Source organism: Tribolium castaneum, chromosome 4, assembly GCF_031307605.1.
Source record: "Tribolium castaneum strain GA2 chromosome 4, icTriCast1.1, whole genome shotgun sequence".
Taxonomy (NCBI): Eukaryota; Metazoa; Arthropoda; class Insecta; order Coleoptera; family Tenebrionidae; genus Tribolium; species Tribolium castaneum.
In genome coordinates, this window is record NC_087397.1 from 4245110 (window position 1) to 4268106 (window position 22997).

General features: G+C 36.1%; 3 protein-coding genes across 4 annotated transcripts in view; 1 reads left to right on the forward strand and 2 right to left on the reverse strand.

Annotated features, from left to right (window-relative positions):
* Window positions 1-18682, reverse strand: part of Tomosyn (tomosyn) — a 67080-nt gene extending 48398 nt beyond the window's left edge. For both annotated transcript variants that reach the window (XM_064356042.1, XM_064356041.1), the window contains exon 1: window positions 17906-18682. In XM_064356042.1, coding sequence (XP_064212112.1) covers window positions 17906-18061 — 156 coding nt within the window. In that variant the 5' untranslated portion in view covers window positions 18062-18682. The remainder of the gene's footprint in view (window positions 1-17905) is intronic.
* Window positions 18683-18816: 134 nt separating this feature from the next.
* On the forward strand, window positions 18817-20292 carry Coprox (Coproporphyrinogen oxidase). The gene is made up of 4 exons (XM_008203291.3): window positions 18817-19009; window positions 19074-19858; window positions 19906-20075; window positions 20130-20292. The coding sequence occupies exons 1-4, from the start codon at window positions 18936-18938 to the stop codon at window positions 20247-20249; spliced, it is 1149 nt and encodes a 382-aa protein (XP_008201513.1). The 5' UTR covers window positions 18817-18935; the 3' UTR covers window positions 20250-20292.
* On the reverse strand, window positions 20283-22926 carry LOC656831 (uncharacterized protein). The gene is made up of 4 exons (XM_963332.5): window positions 22724-22926; window positions 21860-22677; window positions 21393-21710; window positions 20283-21341 (listed from the first exon to the last, which is right to left on the reverse strand). Exons 1-4 carry the CDS (start codon window positions 22913-22915, stop codon window positions 20297-20299), a joined length of 2373 nt encoding a protein of 790 aa, XP_968425.2. The 5' UTR covers window positions 22916-22926; the 3' UTR covers window positions 20283-20296.
* Window positions 22927-22997: the final 71 nt, after the last annotated feature.

Below are 22997 nucleotides of genomic sequence, written 5' to 3' on the forward strand. Positions count from 1 at the left end.
TGACAATAGACAGCAAAAGTGGTCACAGAAACTCACCTCAAACGCATTTACTTGTATTTGTAAAGTTGCACTTTATGAAAAAAATTAAAAACCGATCAAAAGAGAAACTTTAAACATTACAGACTTAAGCCTTTGCAAAGTCAAAAATACGTACTGACAAATTGATTTTTGGAGAAACTATCATCAAAATCTAGTGAAAAATTAGAGAATTACATTTAAAAAAGTGGAAGAAAATGTTTTCTCGAGCTAATTTGCCGACTTTTAAACTGAATGTATTTGTGTTTTAGGTAAATTATTGCAATTATATAGTTTGTAATGTTGATTTATTTAAAAAGTTTGTGTTAAAATATCTGCAAAAGACGGTCAGTACCTAGGGCCCTGGTGGCCCAGTGGTATAAGCGCCACTTACGACGGGGGAGGTCGGGGGTTCGAACCCGGATCACGGCGACAATTTTTCTATGAAAAAAAGTATAGAAAAGGTAGGTAAAACAACAAAAATACAACAAACAAAAATAAAAGATTGAGAGAACACATAGACGTATAAACGTAAAGCGGAGCATAAAACTGACAGAAATAAGAAAATAATGCGGCAAAAGTTAAAAATACGTAAAGGCGCCAAATTATAAACGTAAGAGCACATTCTAATAAAGAAAAAATACTTTTTGTTTTGAGAGAAAAAGAGTTAAACGTAAAGGTGAAACATTACTTCAAACTCTAGTTGAATTCTTAGATGACTTACATCTTAAATTAAAAAAAAATAAACGAAAATACTTAATTTACCTCTAAAAATTTTTAGTTAACTGAGTTTGTTTAGTAATTATGTCAATTTTCAGTCAAAAACGTGCTGAAAGTCACAAAAAGGTAAAAACAATTTTAAAATTGTAGAATCAACTTATACGCCCGGTATCTTTTGATGAAAACTAGTGAAAAATTAAAGAATTAAATTGAAAAAAAGTGGAAGAAAATGTTTTCTCGAGCCAATTCGTCGACTTTTGAACTGAATGTATTTGCGTTTTAGGTAAATTATTGCAATTATAGAGTTTGCAATGTTGATTTATTTAAAAAGTTTGTGTTAAAATATCTGCAAAAGACGGTCAGCACCTGGGGCCCGCGGTGGCCCAGTGGTATAAGCGCCACTTACGACGGGGGAGGTCGGGTGTTCGAACCCGGATCAGAGCAACAATTTTTCTGAGAAAAAAATTGTAGAAAAGGTAAGTGAATCAACACGAGAACAAAAATAAGAGATTGAGAGAACACAGAAACGTATAAAAGTAAAACGAAGCATAAAACTGAGAGAAATAAGAAAATAATGCGGCAAAAATGTAAAAGTACGTAAAGGCGCCAAATTGTAAACGTACTTTTTGTTTTGAGAGAAAAAGAGATGAACGTAAAGGTGAAATATAACTTTAAACTTTAGTTGACTTATACGCCCGGTATCTTTTGATGGAATCTGGTGAAAAATTAGAAAATTAAATTGAAAAAAGTGAAAAAAAATGCTTTCTCGAGTTAATTCGCCGACTTTTGAACTGCAATTATATTGCAAATATAAAGTTTGTAATGTTGATTTATTTAAAAAGTTTGTGTTAAAATATCTGCAAAAGACGGTCAGCACCTGGGGCCCGCGGTGGCCCAGTGGTATAAGCGCCACTTACGACGGGGGAGGTCGGGTGTTCGAACCCGGATCAGAGCAACAATTTTTCTGAGAAAAAAATTGTAGAAAAGGTAAGTGAATTAACACGAGAACAAAAATATGAGATTGAGAGAACACAGAGACGTATAAAAGTAAAACAAAGCATAAAACTGAGAGAAATAAGAAAATAATGCGGCAAAAATGTAAAAGTACGTAAAGGCGCCAAATTGTAAACGTACTTTTTGTTTTGAGAGAAAAAGAGATGAACGTAAAGGTGAAATATAACTTTAAACTTTAGTTGACTTATACGCCCGGTATCTTTTGATGGAATCTGGTGAAAAATTAGAAAATTAAATTGAAAAAAGTGAAAAAAAATGCTTTCTCGAGTTAATTCGCCGACTTTTGAACTGCAATTATATTGCAAATATAAAGTTTGTAATGTTGATTTATTTAAAAAGTTTGTGTTAAAATATCTGCAAAACACGGTCAGTACCTGGGGCCCGGTGGCCCAGTGGTATAAGCGCCACTTACGACGGGGGAGGTCGGGTGTTCGAACCCGGATCACGGCGACAATTTTTCTATGAAAAAAAGTATAGAAAAGGTAGGTAAAATAACACGCAAACAAAAATAAGAGATTGAGAGAACACATAGACGTATAAACGAAAAGCAAAGCATAAAACTGACAGAAATAAGAAAATAATGCGGCAAACGCTAATAAAAGGAAAATACCTTTTGTTTTGATAGAAAAATAGATGAACGTAAAGGTGAAACATAATTTCAAACTTTAGCATTAAATCCTTAGATGACTTACTCTTTGAATTATAAAATGAATTATAAAATTGAATTATAAAATAATGTGTTGTTTTACGAAAATTACAAAATGCGCTTTTCATGTTTCCCCAGTAAAAGTTGAGACCTTATCAATATGTGAAATGAGTATTAAGCAACCTCCAGTGGGCAAGAGAGAAATCAGTCAGTAACAGGAACTTTAAAACAAATTTGAATAAACTAATGTACACACATTTTAACTGTCTCCTGCAGGGATGGTATTCCATCCACAGCTGTAATTTCGATTTAATTTAAATAAATTTACATTTCAAAAGCACTTTTCCAAGCTACAAATTATCATAAAAGCCACATAGATTTCCAAAATCCTCTCATGAAAAATCGCACCGATCGTCCATTTAGCGCCCACAACAGGTACGCTTCAAATCGCTTTGCCACAACCAAAAAAATTATGGAACCAAAAATACGCACTACAAACGAAAGCAATCGAGCTTTCAAGCAATTCAAAACACAAAACGATCGTCAGTGATTCCATTTGGAGAAAAACCCTTTTAGTCGGTAACCTTCTTCTACACAGATTGTCTCTCATGATAAAACAAATCACGACGCAAATGAAAGCAGCAAGGCAATACTCGTGAAAACGACCTATTGAAAGATCACAGACCATGAAATATCAGAGATACAAAGGGATGACATTTGCGTTGCTCGATATTTATCACTGTTAAGATTTTTACGCGAGTTATTCAAGCACCTACTAATGACTAAAAGCTTTGTTCAGAATGACTTCAAAGTTCTAAATGTTTCTGAAACAAAGCCAAAGATACGGTGCGTTTTCCCGAAAAGATATTTTAGCAGGGATTGTATCGATTCATGATACAATTATGTAGCTATGTTGAAAAATGTTTCAAACTGTATTCACGTGTAGTAAGGAAAGGAAGTGATATTTCACTAGTAAGTGTAAAATCCCACTGTCCATTTGCTGAAAGACTTTTTCCCTGAACTTATCTCTAATCCTAAAACGATTCATAGAATAGGTTTATAAAGGACGTGTTGTAAACAATCCGACACAGAACGGCCATCAGCCATTCTACTTGAGTAAAAACCCGTGTGATGAGTGCTCCTTTCAATTCGAGAGCCGTTTCAATGTGTCTCCTTCACCGTGATAACACAAATTACGTCGCAGGTGATAACAGCAATGCACATCCCACAGGAAAAACGAATACAAGTCCTGGTACAAAAGCCTGACGTTTCTATGCCCCCATATTTATGACACAACATTGCGGATATTTATGAGAAGTTATTCAACGAGTAGGAACAGAAATGACGGTTGCTCTCGTCATAACGCCTAAATTAATTTGACGGACGCTACTGATACAAGCACGATTATTTTAACAACCGGTCGTAAATCATGCGATTTCAAATCTAAACCGGAGGGACCTTTTTTATTGATCGTCAACGCTGGACATTCATTCGAATTAACTCAACAAATTAAACTTGAACTCTCTGTATCAAATATTAAAACGGCTTCAAGTTTTAATAAGGTTTGGAAAGGACTACATTTTCTTATCCACATAACAGCATTTCGTGCTTCAATCTCGCCTGATTTAATTCAGCGAGTTAAAAAAGATGCTACCTGAAAAAATCAGGACCTACGTCCTGTCGCAAAACGTCTAATGAAAATAAGAAGGTTCAAGCTGAGTGCTTGTAAATTGTAATCGGAAAAGTTAACTTCGATTCCGAGTTAAAAATCTAATTTCTAAAATGGCATGCCAGGCGGATACAAAACTGAGGTAATTTTATTAAGTAAATTCGACCCGAATGGAAAATACACGAACAAGATATTTACGCGACGCTGAAACAACTAATTTCATTTTCAGAAAGAAACTCAAATCAACAAGTTAGAAAAAAGGAATACATAATAACGATAACGTAATCCCAAAAACGCCCTTTTTCCCAAACTCACTTTACAGTTCATGCGGCATTTGCCTGTTGCATTTTACAAAAGTCAAGAATGTATGTGGTATAATATTTTTGGAAATACTATAGCATTGTGATTAGAGATGCTTTCAAAGGCCTTGATCCCTCCGTGTTTGACAAGCGAGCCTTTGATCCGCATGATTTATGTAAAAATCGCCCATTTCCAAACAATAGTGGGCCTTTATTCCGAGGTTTTCAGTATTGGAATCACATAAGTTCAGCATGAAATTCGAAAAGTCAATAAACCAATTTATATCCAGTGATATACAGCCCCAGTGTGTGGGATGCAGAAAAATTGTGTTAAATTTCGTATTCACTCCCAACCTCGTAGACCAAGTCACAATAAAGTCAGTTCTTTGTGAAGTCGTTGCTTAACATACTGAACGCTGTTTTTGTTTTGTTGGACAAAACAAGCCCCCACGGTGCGATATCTCAACAATTTCATCTCCTTTGCCATATAATGAAGTCGATAGGTTCTATTATCCATCCGAAATTCAAATTCTGCTCGATATCGTTTCGTTTCCAATTCTGTGACAGAATTTTCCACACCAAAGGAACCGCAATGGTGACCTTATAACTCGGCATCGAGTGGCAAAGTGTTAATGTTACAAACTCTGCTCACGTTCTGCTCCTCAACAAGGGAAATTCTGTTCCCAAATGCATCATCCCGTCTACCCTATCTCGACCAATACGCTCTAAAACACCACTTCCACGCCATTTTCTCCTGGATGGAGCTTTATGACTAATTTGTCAAATTTGCGACCAACCGGAGAATACATTTTTCATTTAATTCAACACTTCGACGACCAAAAACACCAGTCACTTTCGTAAATCCTGACAGCTGAATCAACTGTCAGCCATTCGTGTGATTAATTTTAAGACAACAACATGATTTAATTAAAGGATTCCCAACCTGCCAACGAGGAGAAAAACGGTAATTTAATAAGAAACAAGCTTTCCAGTCTCACTTTGTCATTTTCATTGTCACAGGAGAATACTTTTATCTATTTTTTAATCTCACTTTGTTGCTTTCTAAAGTAAATACGATGTGTACAAATACACAAAATTCTAATACAAATACACAATTTTCCACCCCTAAACCGAAATATGGCCCACTTTATGACCTTTTATCTCACGATGGCAGTAAATACATTTGACCATAAACCGTCTCCTGAATAATGCATAGACACAAAATGTGGCTTTAAATAAATTCAATTCATTGATTTCGATGAAAAAGGTTTTAAAGTTTGGCAGTCGCAATCAATAATCCAATCTGCCTAATGCTATCACAGAACAGCATCGCTTGAAGGTTTTGATATTATGCTTCAAATAAACTGTGACAGTAATCCCTTTCCATAATACAGCAGTTTATTTGAAAAATAAAGACAGCTAGATGCAATTTTTTCCTGATATCCGTAAACTAACATTATCGTGTTTGAACTAAAAGATGGAAAAACAACGAATATGATATTATAAAAGAAAACATCTTTTGGTCGGATTGTGTAACATTCTACCACATCCAAGCAGCAGAAATGTTATATTTAGTTAAAGTACGAGCCACAATTATGCTTCAAGAGACTTTGTACACCACTAAGGTAAATTATGTGCTGAAATGAAAACAGTATCTTACAATTACAGAGGCAATGGAATCTGAAGTAGGCCATTTTGGTTTCGGTAGAAGACACTCAAGTTTAAGAACAAAAGCGCATTATTTCTACAAAGAATTTATTTTTAAAGCCACTTTCAAATATTTATAGTTTCCATGCTTAACACGTGCTTATTCTAGAATACCCGCTTTACACATTAATCTGGCTTTGGACTGTATCAGAATTGTAATTGAAATGAATTAAACGATAACTTCTCCCCATATTTAATCAAGGGAAGGTAATAACAAAGGAAAGTCTAATAGGACCTATATCTAAATTTTGCATAGAAATTCTGCTTTGAGCAAATCACCCGTCCGCATTTCTTCCTTTTCTGCCGTCATTACAATTTAGACACAAGATATAATTTAGATTTGAACCGGCAAAATTCAGAGAAGAGCTTGGCAAACTTTAATCATGCTAATTTACAAAATTCATGCGCATTAGTCTGTTCCACTGTCCCGAAACCTAGGTCAGTTTAATTTATAAATGCTTCATGAAACTTTAATCGTTCATAAGCGAAGCCTTTGCGAGAAATATGACCCAACAATGATTAAAATTTCTTAAAGAGAAACCAAAAGAAATTCAAATTATTTCTGCTTAGTTAATTAAGATAAAAGTTAGCATCTTTGCATTAACCCGAGTACGACCTCATCTATCTTTCATGAACTTGGAAAAAAATAAAGAATAAAAATGAGATACTCGAGACACAAAAATTGCATTACTTCAGGAAACTGGATTTTGCGAAGATGCAAATAGGAGTGGAGAGAAAAATTATATGAAATCGCGTTATTGAATACATCCGATGTAAAATAAGACTAATCTCTCGTTGTCGTAAAACAAAATTTCTTGCGCAACGAAGCTTTATCTTGGGGATATCGATTGCTCTTGGAAACCTCCAATTAAAGAGAGATTTTCTGAGACCACGCCGGAATAATAACCCTCTATTTCAACATCACAATCATTACAATTAGATTATGGTTGGCGAAAAACTGTGAGAAATAAATCAATACTTGGCATATCATAGACTTCAAGGACAGAGATAACAGTACATTAGGTTAACAACTAGGGCGTGGTATTAATACAGTTCCGTTCGGCCCATCAACCCATCACTTTGACCCATAACAGAGCTGCAAGCTTCACACACACCGTTCCAAATATGGAAATTACGTTCGCTTCGACAATATCCCGGCTTTATCCCAAAACCAAGACAATCTCGAATGTGCTTAACTAAAACACAGCATCTCTTAAACACTTTTTGAATAATATCCCTCGGGAAACAGAAGCGGAAACTAAAAGCTATTTCCATTCTGTTAATGTGAATCGCGTTACGCATTAGTGCAACAAGACAAACACTGATAAAAGTGCATCTTGAACAAACAATGATTATCTAAATGAAATCCTGTAGATATACCGAGCCATAACTGCATAAAAGACACGAAGTCGTTAAACGAGACCGTGATTACGAACTAGATCTCGATGGTCAACAAATTCCGATTAGGTCTCCGACATCTTTATCACACAGACGTGCTTAATAAACCGACATTTATTGGTCAATATTAAAAGTAAAACACGATTCCTAACCCAATATTGCGACACTAAAAGAAATGGCACTAAATTTTAGATTAAATCCACTAAACATTGTGATTGAAAGCGTCATTCCACCCTCAAAAAAATCGTTAGACCTGAAATTTCGTGAATCTGTTACTAAAGGAACGTAATTCCATTTTGAACATAATAAGGAAAGGACCAAAATTTTTGGAGTTAAACCTTCGGTTATTTCGCCCCAAAAGATCCCTTTATCCCCTTTTGTGTTTATGTCAATCCAGAATCCAATTATTCCGTGTACAAATAAAAATAAACGAACAGATAAACGGCCGTATTACAGTTAAGACTATTTTTATCTTTTTCCATGATACGTTAAACACCGAGGTCGTAAAAGTACAATCAAAACATGTGCTTTTAAAGAATCAAATTAAAAATTGCACTATTGAAAAAACGTAACATAACATAGAACGAGAATGTGAAAACGGTACGTATTTCGTCTGGAAAAATTTATGTGTCAATAAAATAAAAACTTCCATACGGTTTCCCTGCATAATTTAATAGTAAACACAAGGCCAAAGCAAAAAGTTCCATGCCTCTCCATTAATTAAAAATATACATAAAAAGTGGATTCATTTCAATTACAGCTAAATCAATATTGTTTTGTGTTTAACAATAATTAACAAAAAACACACGTGTTTAAATAATAGTAAATGTTCAAAGACAAATTTATGGTAGATGTTAACAAAATTAATGATTCCATATACAAATGCAAATGGGAATTTAAACAAAATTTTAAATTAATTTTACAGTCGACATTGTTTGGAACCAATGTATTGACAAGAGATTTGCATTTGCAATAATTTACAAGTTGATTATGCAAAATAAAAAATTCGTTCACCAAAAGTGGCCGTAAAGTTGCTTGCAATCAATCCTCGGAGAATAAAAAAGTACCAGCAAATAAAATTGGATTTATTATCCAATGTATTTTTAAACACTATAAATGGATTACACTTTACTGTGTAGGAAATTGGGCAAAATGGTTCCAATAAAGCAAACTAAATTATGGATTTCCTCCCGGGGGAATATAACTAGTATACAAATATCAAATAATAAAATTGTTTATTTAAAGTAAACGAAAGTTTCTTGCTATTATTTCAAATATATCGTGATACAGGATGAATAAAACAGGTTCGGTACACCACTCATGTATACTGGAACATAAAGTAAAATCGTAAATCCAGAACTACCATAAAACTCGTATGGTGGACAAAAATCATACATTATACATAGGTACGCAAAAATACCAAACGTCACATTTGGTGAAAAACAGCGAAAACATTTTAAAGGTTTTCTGACCCGGCGCATCCACCAAAATTACAATTGCCCCGAATTTTGTCAAATTTTAATAACAATTCCTGTCAAACAAATGATCACACAGCTACTTATTAAATTACCTTTAGTAGATAAAAACAACAAATTGTGATAAATGTGTTTAAAAATTACGCGACTGCTCCTTGTCCTTGTTACTTAACTTTACCCTAAACTTCAAAGAACTTAATGAAATTCTCACAGTTGACTTGAAAGAGCTTCCAAACATTTTTGTGTAATTTAATTTCAATTTATACATTTAATTATTTCCAAGAAAAGTTGCTCGCTTTGTTCAACATTGAAACGGGAGACGTTTTAGTAACTAAATCAGCTTGAAACTTTTTAGAATATTGAAAATGCCATATACGGTATAATTCCAATTTTTCTCAAAGCAAACAGCAACTGGTCGACCTTATTTTCCTACTCCTACACGCCTAATCTCTAATCCCCCAAGTAGATTCCATATAAAATATCCATAACTTGGTGTTATTACGGTTTCCAAAGCAGACGCCATTTTTGCAACCTTCCCCAGAGATCTATTCTCCACCCGAGTCCGTATAAAGTTCTCTTGGTTTGAATATAGCATAATAGGGTTACACTTACACTCAAACCCTTGTTATTAGAACATTGTTAATCCAAATGAAATTTTATTGGTCAGGCGCTGCAGTTAAAAAGACAACACGTTTTGTTGAGTCTGCAGCACGCCCCAGACCTTGACCAAGTTCGGTTTTCCTTGCGGGATTGAAACCCTTCGCTTCACCCCATCAATAAATCGAACGCAATATTTCTGGGTTTTAAAGATATACGTTCCGTGGATAAATTCAAAAAATAGGAGAGCCCGGAAAGAAGCAAGCCATTCACCAAATACCACACACGGGAAAGTCGATAATCTGATGCCTCCGTAGAAAAAAGGGAACATTGTGTGAAAATCACACAAAGCCAGAAAAGCATCAAAGGGTTTCCTCGTGAAAACCAGCGTCGGATTATCAAGACCAAGACAATGCTGGTAATATAAATCATTTGTTTTCACGCCGTAAAGGCCCATGTTGGAATAAACCGTGACAAAGGAAACACATTAAAGAAGAACTTTAAACTAAGACATCACTCGGATTAGAGAGCCATCAAAGACGAAGTGATTTCGCTGGTGTGATACCCTGTAAACAATTATATGAAGAACTCATCAAACTCGCCCCGGAAGCAGCACGAAATACGTGATTAAAATGTAACATGCGTTCGCTAGACCCAGAAGGATTCGGGTGGATTTCTCTTCGATGTTCCATCCATCACTGGAATTGTTGTCAGGAGCATAAGATGATCCCGCAGTTCATGCCAACAGCAAACTATACGCTAATCATTATTTCAGCAGCGACAGCAATCAACGTTTACGATGCTTTTTGTATTTCGTAACATGTAATAATCAATGATTGATGTTTGTGTCATCGATAAATAAACCGAAATTGGATTCACATTATGGCCTTTTAATTACCACCCATACCCACAACGGAATTTCACAAGCAAGGGAGCAAACACTGCAGTCTCTTAACTTTACTTTTTATTTTTAGAAAAAAAAAATTCAAAAAATAGTTGGATAAAAAAAATAAAAAACTTATTATTTTGTTCTTTATTGTTTGTTTCAGCAGTGAGAAATTATAAATATTCCAGTCCAATTATTTAATCTCATCACATTTATTATTCACAGCGCTTGTTTATTAATGCGCCTCATTTATGTGTATTTGTACCGGTCACATATTTTCATTTGTGTCTTCAGCCAACGTGCCAACCATAACTCTTGTGAAAAATTACAATTCCGCAGTGTTGCCCTTGATTCACATGTTGCTCGAAGGCGCCCCTTTACGATTCCGGCAACATAATTGCAGAAGAATAAGAGCAAACAAAATAAAGCCTGCACGTTACCAAGCCCATTATCTAACCGAAACAACAAGAAAACCTCCCTTGAAGTACACTAATAAAGAAATTAAATTAGTACAGCCCGGTTAGCTTCAATCAATGAACGCGGCACTTTTATCATCATTTCCGTCGAAAGGATATGGCGCCTGCTAACGTCCTGGCATGACCGGTCATATTACACAAGCGTCGCCGTCGAGACGCGTCCCACAGCATGATTGTATGCTAATATGTACGGCCCTGCATATCTGTTTTAATCAATTCTCCGACGCAGAAAAGACGACAAGAAGAAACGCCACCATGTTTCAAAAATTCTGTTTTCTCAGCTAATTGCAAAACTTTGCCAATTCCGGGAAGCTAAAAGCTACGTATTCATTATCGGCACTTAGCGGTGCATCCGATAGGACGAATTTTATTTGCTCTCAAGGAGCTCGATTTTTACAAAGCTTCCCTTCTCAAAAGCTGACCTCTTCGACGTCAACTTTATTGGCATTGATGGATGGATGTCGTATGGAAAACGATTGTTTGGAACCTTTGTGAATATGAGATTATCTTGTAATACGAAAAAAATCCAAGCACGATAAGTTCTGGTTAAACAGTTTTTGAAGAAATGAATTATGGGAACAACCTACCCCATTAATCACAAACTAAGAAGAAAAATGGTGAAGGGAACATAAATTGTGAACTTTATATTGGTGAAGTAATTTATAAATCATAGCCTCAACACAAACTACACCGAAATAAATGCTGCAATAATATTGAGGGCTGTTTACGGAACAAATCAGAGCTAATTAAACAGGCACCACAGCGCTGGTATTTTCTTAGCAAACAATAAACCATTTGAGGTAAAGAGTTTCGAAACTAGCTGTAATTAACCACGGGAGAAAAACAATATTGCTGTGCTTTGATCTGACATTTCATTTTACAAATAGACCACTTCCGACCTGTATGTTTGTGGCATTCACCATACTCGCAGTAGTAATTAGAGTAGTAATAATCAATGAAAATCATGAATAATGCAAGAATGATTAACGTGCAAGTGAAGCACATACACAACATCCATAAATTTTGAAGCGCAAGACAGGATTACCAAAACGCATTATTTCCATTTAAGCACGGATACACACTGAATTTAAGTTCATTGAATAATAATTTGATCGGCCAAATTAAAAAATTAATTCTCAAAAGTGCATAGTCAATCCAAAATCAATTTTTTTCGAGCAAACTTGTTTGTTTTCTGATTGCTTACCTTATCAAATGCACCATTAATTAAGAAACTGGAATGATAATTGCCCCAGTATTAAAATTTCCGCAGTCTGGTTTTGATAACTAAAAAACCGCAAAGCGGATGCACTCTAATTACTACATTTTGTTAATTCTTCCAGTCTTATAGAAACGCATCACGAAGTGTATTACTTAGACAAAAAGATTCTTAATTCCACTAGAAAAAATAATTGCTAACTCAGTTTTAATTTTAACAGGAAAGCTTCCACTTTTACCGAAAAACAATAATTTCGTGAACAATTTATTCCGACAAATTGCTAAATTGAATCAAATAAATACTCAATTATCAGTGACAATTCAATTCAGTGTTAAATGCAGGTTTAACGATTTTTGTGTTATAATTAATTGTCTAAATTTGTTATAAATCTTTGAAACATCGTACATCATGCGATACAACATCACAAAGTACACCCTATCTGAGTTCTTGGGTAAAATATAATAAATCCATTTTATATCCTGCCTTGACTTCCCCCCAATTTCATTTTCATAAAACTAATGTATCATCTACCTAAACGGCTCGCATTTTAGATTGAAAGGAAGGAGAAGGATGAAAGAAAACGTAAACCAATTATAGGTTCAATAAGTCTATTGTTAACTCTAAACGCTGCACTATTTGGCCAATTTTGATAAAAACAGTTTTGTTACGAGAAACCGCTACCTAATATTAAATTTTTTTCACCAAAATTAAACATCTCAGCATTTCGAACCAAAGTCCAATCAACGAACAAGTTTGTTTGCGTACCCTGGAGCACATCCTGCGATAATTTCGAAATTAATCCAAAAACAAGACGCTGTGCAACTAAGAGGAACTCTAATTAACAATAAGATAAGGTTCAAAGACATATTACTTGGACTAAGTTCGCAGGCACGAAGATAGTTTCTGCCATAAACTTGAGCAGTAAAAAGCAGCCCGAAAAGCTCCACGTGGTAATTAATATCGAATCAAAAATATGGAGTTTTCCCATTTGAAGGGTGCGTGTCAGTACACAAATTAACTTCCATCGACAACTCATTTGGAATTTTCATGAAACGCTCACGATTCGATTTTGACCGCACGTTTTAATGGTGCGAATGCTCGCCGATCAGATATAGGGAGAGAGATCGTGCAGTGAGGCCGCAATCGTAAATTATAAAGGAAAACTGCAAGCCAGAATCAACAATGATTTTATGCCCGAAAGGGAAATCAGACGGGGTTTCATGAGACCGTGCCGGCCCCACCCGGAACCAAGGGAGCAATTAATTTTGAATAAAACATCGTCGAGACGAAATTGCGTCATACTATTACATCGATATTGTCATCACATGGTCCATACTTTGAAGTTGTGGCATAAAACACAAACAATAAAAAACTCTCAGGAGTTGCAAGCGGTGGAAAACTTAACGACAGGTTATTATCAGCGTCAGGTTTGGAAGAACGTAAAACAAAAAATTAAACTTGCGACAACTTGTCCACTTTTAAACCGACAAGCTGAGGGGAAAATTCACGCTGTTGAAACAATATTGATGAAGCGTCATAACGAGTTAAGTTCGTTAGAAACGTAATCTTGTTGAATTAATTGATAACTTCATTCGTTTCACATAAAGCGTGCAAAATGCTCCCTTTTATTCAACCAATTAAGATGGCGAATGAAATATTATTTGCATGCATTACGGTTTCTTCCTAAGGAGCAATAACTAACTGAAAATGTCCTTCCCTTTTTGCATAGCATTTCAATATTGGATGTGCTTGACACTGACGCTTTATAATTCTATCGATTATAGATTATCTTAACAAGATTTACGACCTGAATGACCAAGACGGGTACTTCACTTCCCCGGAGCATGAAAATACTTAACCCCGCCAAAGTGCACGGCAAGCAAGATCATCAGAGATAAACAAAATACGTTCCTTACCTTTTATTAGTCGTCTGAGCTGAGATAAATTAATGAAACAAGAGGTATTAAACCCAAAAGGCACTTAGTTACTAAAAGTAAGTAAATGGCATCGTAAACATTTTATTGAAATTAACTATGTCCAATCAAAATTTTTAATAACGTACACAACTTCCTCTCCTGGCCGCAAAACGCAGATAAATTAAAATCTGGAAATAATAATCCGGCAAAGATTGCAAATCCTCGTAAATAACTCTGGTAGGTTCAGTTAAGCCTTTGAGTTATACCTCAAGGTACAGCTTAATAATTATTCATGAAACTTGGAGAAATACAGCCAAAGTTTATATACAAATGAGGCGAGAGGAACTTGAGATCTCTCTTGATAACGCTTTCTTTCGTTTAAAACTCTGACGTTTGGCATAAATTATCAGCTTTTTACAGAGACAAATTTGTTTTTCGACCATTCTTTAATTATAATTTAATTCGGTTCACTTTAACCCTCTTTACCTGACTTTCGTCGGAAAACAACTAATCTACGCTTTTCATCACGGAAACTAAGAACGCCAAAGACAGTTTTACATTCAAACGAATTTTCGTAGCTCGTTTCGTGTAATTTAGCAGACTTCAAACCCCAAACCCGGATTTAATGTTACAGACGGACGTAAACAACGGGATTTGGGTGACTCGGTTTTAATTAAAAATAAAATTTTGCAATTTTCTTCGTGACTAAACAGAGCTTTACAAACGAAATCGATCTCTAATTTTTTAATTAGTTATGTGGAACGAAAAGTCTGTCTCTGATCGATTCGTATAAATAATGTAGACCAAATATGACCCAATTTCAATTTGACAGCCGAGTTGGCTTTTCCAGTGCAACAATACATTCATGTTACTTGAGATATTAAGCCTTGGAAAGGTCACTTTTCACACAGAAATTGATTCTGGTGTGCTCGGTAATACTTGATCACTTTACTGATATGTAACTTTCATCTCTTGTTTCCCGAATATGGGTTTAATCCAACAATGTTGAGTAGGTGCACAAAAAGCGCACTTACGTTCCAACATAAATCACAACAAAACTTTCAGATATGAGGAGTTATTGCAACGTAAAAGCTAGCAGTAATCTTGGGATATTACCTTATACAAAAAATAAGCTTCAAATAAGCCCGTAATTTAGATTGTAAATTTATCCATCAAAAATGATAATAAGTATCCCTCACTGCATTATTTTAACGCTCAAGTCAAAAGTGATTAAAAATCCACGTTGCTCCCGGCGGGTTATGTAATTTGCGCTATCTAACAAAATCTCTTTCAGTGGTTCATGGTGTTAATAAAAAACACAGGATTTATTTTGTAAATAAAATTGTAATTTAATACAAACACAATCTCCACTGTTCATTGCACATTTAAATGAAGTAAGGTCACCTTGCTTGACTACGTAATCCGATTCACTCCACTAACTGCCAATTCTAATTAATGCAACCAAAATATGGTATTTTTAGCACTTTATCTAAAAACATTTCATAATAATTGTGTAAATAAAAAACAAACTCGTACATTTCCATTTCTTTCCTCAGTGCCAATTTTCGTTGCATTTCTACTATAAAATGTAGTGTAAAGGTTCGACACGACTTCCATACATTTCCTAAAATAAATAATAAAACACGTTGTGCCATATTTCACTTCAGTTCCTCCTCATCCATCTAAAGCTCCTTCACCCTTTCCTGTAATTGGAAACTTGACAAAAACCATCGACCCCACTAATATTTTTAAACCCCACGTCAATTCCTGGGTAAATTAAGGTGGGACGTCAAAAGTAACATGCGAAATGTAAATTAGAATTTATTTTCCAATAGCGTTCTTATAAAATCACAATACAAGAAAAAGAAATTGATTCTATTCTAGAATTTTGGACAGCTCATTCCCTCCCCATTCACAAGTCATTTAGATTGATGTCTGAATTTTGTAACAATGATTGAATAAAACCGGGGTAGAATTTTTGTCCAGAAGGTGTTCCATCACGACAAAATAATGTTTAGCGCCTGACAAACATTATTTTTCAAATAAAAAGTGTTTTTATTTTCTATTTATAGCCAATAACAATTTGAAAAGAGAATTTATGTTTTAAAAATGAAGACGCATAATAAACACCAGTGCCAATAAAATATAGGTCCTGGATACAGTTTTACATAGTAATAATGCAGATATTAGTCTAACTTTATTACAAACACATAAAATACTCATAACATAACCATAGACAAATAAACCAAGCTATTGCATACTTCAAGTTGCTAATTTGGTTGAAGTAACCGATTTGCCATTAATTTATGTTTTATTTAGTTTTGATAACAAACAATGCAATATATTTGGATTCTTTATTAGTGACATAACGCCTTTCGAAAGCGTCGAGTTATTCAGAATGTGAATATTAAAATTCAATAATTTGCTTATGCTTAGGAGTTTTTTACAAGGTGTTTTTTGCGAGCTTAGGCCGGGGTAGAGAGATAACACGTTGTCAGCTGTGAATAAATTGCGATGTAACGTCAGAGTTTGATCGGTATTGTGCACAAACGTTTGGTTAATTAATATTGTTTTAAAGTGCCGTATTCTGTAATAAAATGCCAGTGTTTGCTCATGGTGAGTAATACTGTGCTCATGCAACGATTTGCTAATCATCCTTCCAAATGTTCATACTTTTCTTACGTTTGGGCGACTTCAAGATCAAGAATTATATCAAACTAAATAATTAGTCAGTTGCATCAAAGAGAACTGTTTAACAGTTTTATTGTAGATTTTGTCTGAGTTGGTTTTGTTAGTGGTTTAATCGTTTATTACACGACTATCGCCACAAGGCACTACGCAGTTTTACAGATTTACAAAAAGCTTTATTTTTCATTATTAAATTAAAAGCTGCAATAAATTACGTTTGAATACAAGGTAAATATTGACAGCAAGAGTAGTTTGCTATTTTTTGTGGTAATCTGAAAGAATATCCGTAATACTGCAATTATTAACCGTACGATCCTTTGTTAGATAATCATTAGTTTGTGCAGTCATTTACAAACGATACGGTTATTTAATTTTTTTGCTAAATTATAAGTAAATAAATTGTTTCAAATTTTCAAGTTTTTTAATAGAAAGTGTGTAAACATAATTCACAAAACTGTTTACAGTGTTAAGTGAAATAATGCCGGGAATAACTCATTTAAGTGCTAATCCGTTCGACGTATAAAGTAAAATAAATGAAGGATAAAAAGGGAGAATCCAGACAATATCTTCCGAAATAAAACACGCAAAGATGCTATTATTTGTGGATAGTTTTATTTCTGTTCATATTACAGCAGTATTTACAGATTATACAATTGTAAATGCGTTTATCTTTACTATTTATTAAATGCTGTGTAATGTCTGTTGGAAAAAATTAAACAATACGCTCACAAACTAAACAGAATGAATGTTCCTATTCGTATTTCTTTCATCAAGCTATGATAAATTTTCTTTTTACGACAGACATTTAACACTCGTGTTAGTAAACTAGAAACTGGCATTATCTTATCAGGTTAATATCTATAGTATTTTATTTATAAAGCACGATAGTGACATGATGGCTGAAAATCGCTCGGTTTGTAATATAGTCAAAAATAAAACTTGTAGTAAAAATAGTCTAAAGTTTAAAATATTATGATAGAATTGGTATTTATTACAAGGCGCAGATTGGTTTCAGCGATAATACATTCTTGCGATTTACAAGCGTAAACAGCGCACTCCCGCTTCTCAGGAGTAGTAAAATAAATCCATTGATTACGTAATCGGCGTGAATAAATTAAAAAATAATTTGTACAACACCCGCATCGTTAATTTAGTCCACGAAGGCAATTAGCAAATCACTCACCCTCTTGACTTGGAAGTTTTCTGGCCGCAAAGTCTCTTGGATTTCCTGGTCGGGCTTGACTTGCTGCGCCACGGAGGTGCGGAAGTTCTCCAGAACGCCTTTAAACGTGAACTTCTTCATGACGTCTCGTCGGTCTGGGTCTTTGTCGCGTTTCATGGCACCGTGGAGAGGGTGCAGTGTCCTAGTGAGAGTCCAATCAAGATCGCGCCGTCTGCAGGGGGATCACACCATTCTGCAGCAAAAGTATCGACTATCGACGGACTCTTGCACGAACCGCTCCGCGAGGTACGGACCTTTGGCAATGCGCCTTGTGCCTGGAACTCCAGCAGGATACGCGTGCGAGCGTCCCCACGTTATCCTGCACTCGCCGGTCTCACCAACCCACGGGGTGGTCGCGAAAAGTCAATATCGGGAGCGCTCAGCTGCCACCACACGCTCCTAATTCTGCGCCATAAGGACTCACACAACGCGCAATTGCGATTTTGCAGATCAACGCCAAGTTCGCACCAAGACACCTGGAGATTTTACCGAAACACCAGCAGTTGACGGTGTCCACAACTATTTAAAAACCCGCAGCACTTGACACTGACAACTTGACAGATCAATATGACAGAAAAAATACCACATGTTGCTTTGCGCACTGCGCTACGACCTTCTCACCTAGCGCTATCTCAAATTTTACATTGATTAGACAAAGACGGACGATAACAGCGCACGTGCGCCCACCCACCTCAAAACACCTAACCAACCAACCAGAGGCGGATCGTCACGTTTCAACAACATTAAATAAACATATTCAGATTTAGTACCAAGAAACGATACTCTCTTCATTACATTCTTATAAGTCCATTGCACCCAAATACTTGAACGGAAGCACAAAAGTGAAATATATTTTGAAACATATATGTTTTTCGAGGGACGAGCCGCCACTGCTACTAACAGCTGATTTGACATAATGACATATCTAATCTGCTATTTTTTATTTTAACACTTTCCGACTATCATTTAGTACAAAAACTTGCCAATCAGCATGTTCCTCAAAGTCTTAATTAAAAACTGCTCATTAATTTATTACCAACGTCAACGCGACTTATCAAAGTTAAGGTAAGGCGCTTTTACAATAATCAAGTCAGCGTGACATAACCAAACTTATAAATAACTTGGCAAGGCGTTATGGCCCGGTTTTTATCGGAGGCTTCGCCCTATTCTCTTCCCACAAAGTAAAAATAGACACTAGCACGTTCATGGCATCGCCTATAACCCCCTTGTCGCAACTGGAGCAAGCCCCCGATGACATGAAGACCCGTATGGAGCTGATGGTGCTCCGGGTCCAGGCGGAGGCTTGCCGAGCTCTGGAGGAGGAAGACAATTGTAACAAGTTCCTAGTGGATAAGTGGGAGCGCCACGACGGCCGCGGCGGTGGTATCACTTGTGTGCTCCAAGAAGGCAAAGTTTTTGAGAAAGCTGGAGTCAACATTTCCGTTATTTCCGGAAATTTGACTCCAGGGATTGTGGCACAAATGCGTGCAAGGGGGAAGAAATTGAAACGGGATAGTCCCCCGTTTGCCGTTATAGGGATCAGTGCTGTGATTCACCCCAAAAATCCGATGGTGCCAACTGTTCATTTCAATTACCGGTATTTTGAAATCCAGGATGAGGATCAGGTTGTGTGGTGGTTTGGGGGCGGGAGTGACCTCACTCCCTACTATTTGAATAAGGCTGATGCTATACATTTCCATTCGGCGCTCAAGGATGCTTGTGATAAACATGACAAAAGTTATTATCCTAAGTTTAAGAAGTGGTGCGATGAGTATTTCACGATTAAACATCGCAAGGAGAGGAGGGGCATTGGGGGGATATTTTTCGATGATTTGGATACTCCCGATCGGGAGTCCTGTTTCAAATTTGCCACGGATTGTGCAGACGCGTTCATTCCCTCCTACATTCCTTTGGGTAAAATGGCAAATAGTGCAAGTACTAGCGTTATTTAAATATTCTAGTGCAAAGGCATAAACACGCCATGTACACCGAGACTGAAAGAAACTGGCAATTATTGAGACGGGGACGTTACGTTGAGTTTAACTTGGTTTGGGATAGAGGTACTAAGTTCGGATTTAATACACCTGATGCTAGGTTTGAAAGTATTTTAATGTCATTGCCTCTCTTGGCGGTAAGTTACATAACAACTTTAAGTTACACAAAAATATGTATTTTTATTTCACAGAGATGGGAATACATGCACCAACCAGCTCCCGAATCACCTGAAGGAGAGCTACTTGAGGTTTTAAAAAATCCCAGAGACTGGATTGAAGAGTGTTCTTGCACAGACCACCAGAAAAAATGATTGTTTTTTTAAATAATTTTGATAAATAAATAATAAAAATTAATCGTTTATTTATTTCTGAGTAACATTAATGCCAATTCTTCTGCTTCATTAACGTCAAGATTTGAACTAATTTTGCTGATTTTCCCTTTCTTTCTCTTCTTTTTGACTGGTAATTCCTTATTTGTGTCTCCTGATTTTAATTTCCTCTTCTTGGGTTTAATTGTTTCTTCTGTTAGTTCCTCTTGTTCCCCTTTCCCATATATTTTATCAGGATCTGGAAGCCATGATAAGTCGGGTTCGTTCTCAGACTCCGATTCTCCAAACTCGTCCTTTTCCGCTTCTTCCTCCTTCTTCAATTCCTTAAGTTTGCGTTTTTCCTCTTTATGTTTTGCCTTGACCTTGTCTTTAAACAGCTGTTTGTCAAATTTATCTTCTTCCTTGAGCACCAATTTCGCAGTCTCAATATCAATGCCGCCCTTATCTTCATTTTCGTACTCTTTGGCCAGTTGTGACTTCTTGTCTTTCAAGCCAACAGTTACAGCTTCGCCACTGTCATCAAAAACAATTTTCTTGTTTGGAACAATTTTCTTCTTTAGTAATTTCTTAGCGACTGCTGCTTTAGTCACAGGTTTCTTGTTTTTGTTTTTACTATTTTCTTCCAATTCAAAATCGGTTGGTAAGTCTATGTCGTGATCTTTTCTCTTCACTTTTAAAACTCCGTCATCACTATCACTATCGTCGGACACGTGGAACGGAGCGGAAGGTTTTTCATCGTCACTTACACCACTGTCGGTCGAAACGGCCGTTTCAATTTTTTTCTCTTCATCCTCATCGTTGAAATAAATTTTATTTTTACTTTGCTGTATTTTCGCGTTCCTAGCATTGAGTCTTTGCAAAAATCGAATTCTTGGAGGGATTGCCAGACCAAGAGAATGTGCAAACGAATCGGTATCCAACGCCTGAACATTGAATACTTTCTTATCCTTCATAAGAAACACTGACTTGGCATAAGAAACAAACGCTCTCTGAGCTGTGTCCTTCAAATCGGGGTCACGTGCAAGAAAAGCTTCCATTTTTCGCACAGGATTGTTGAGTTTCAGGGGGTTTATGCTAGTAATTTACCGAAATAGAAAAAAAAATCGCCAAAAAATCAAAACTTACTCTATTTTCTCAATCGGAATTTTCTTTTCTTTCAAATTGTCCAACATTTTTAATTCACTTGGTAAAAGAAGAAGTAGACTTTCTCCTCCTCGGAAAAACCGAGCAGTTCTGCCAACGCGATGAATGTACGTAGCTGCGTCTTCAGGACAATCGGCTTGAACCACCCAATGAACCTCTGGGAAATCCAAACCTCTGGCAGCTATGTCAGTTGCGAAAAGCACCGCAGAGGTTTTCTTACAAAAATTTTCGTAAATGTCCATTCTTCTTAATTGATGAAGAGTGCCATACAATGCCATTAAGCTCACACCAGGCCTTAGCCTGCAACATTCACGAAAATTAAATCTTTGAGACTACACGTCATTCGCTTAACTTATTTTTTTTGTAGATTATTATTGGAAAAATTAAAAAACGACCATATTTCGTCAAAAGACATATATTTTTTTAATAAATTAATTGAAAAAACCAACCTGCAAAATATTTCGTAGACATATTTAACTTCTTTACAGCTCGCAAGAAAAATGATACTCTTCTGCTTCAAGTGATTTTTGATAAAACTCCACAAAATCGAAACTTTGTCTTTGAGCTCACAGACAACATAGCTCTGTTGCAGTCCTTTAGGAGTGCTATATTCGCTGTGTTCGTGCACGGAGACATACGCAGGATTTTTCAAACTCAAACGCGCCAAGTCTCTCACTGATTTAGTTTGCGTGGCTGAGAACAGCAAAGTTTGACGCTTTGCTGGCAAATTCGCGACAATTGCGTTCATGGTTTGTTCAAAACCCATATCTAGACACCTATCAGCTTCATCCAAGACCAGTATTTCCATATTTACGCAATCAAACAGCGGGTTTTCATCCATGTGTTGTAAAATTCGGCCCGGTGTACCAATCACAATATTACACTGATCCATTCGATTCCTCTCAAATTTTAAGTCTTTGCCTCCGATAATTAAACCCGCGGAAAATTCGTGGTGTTCCCCAACCCGTCGCAATTCCTCAAAAATCTGATAAGCCAACTCTCTCGTTGGCGTGATGACTAAGGCTCCAAGACCGTCCAGTCGCGTCCATTGTTTGCAATACAAGCGTTCCAGAATCGGGATAAGAAACGCGAGGGTTTTGCCAGAACCAGTCTGAGCCGCCCCTAGAATGTCTTTCCCCGTGAGACCCAATTTTATGGTTTCTCTTTGAATGTCCGTAGGTTTTGTGTAACCACATTCTTTAAGCCCTTTTAGAGTCTTTGGGGATAAAGGTAAGTCATCGAAACTATTAATGGTAGAAACATCAATCTGAAAACACGGTTGGTGACCAAGATCAAGCAGCATACAGACTTACAGCTTCGTATTTTTCTTGAAGCTTCTCAATAGCAGCCGATTCCGGAGTCGTTGCTTTCTTCCTATTGTTGAAAATTTTTATTTTGGCCTTGCCTTTCGATTTATTCGACTGTTTTGGGGGTTTTTTAGACATTATGCTAATCAATGCAAAAAGAACACATGTAAAAGCGAGGTTAGCATGCTTGACAAACATGATAACCAACGTGAGGACATAACTTCTGAAATATGTTTTCTGTTTATATTGATTTATTTGCCTTGATGTTTGCTCAAACGAT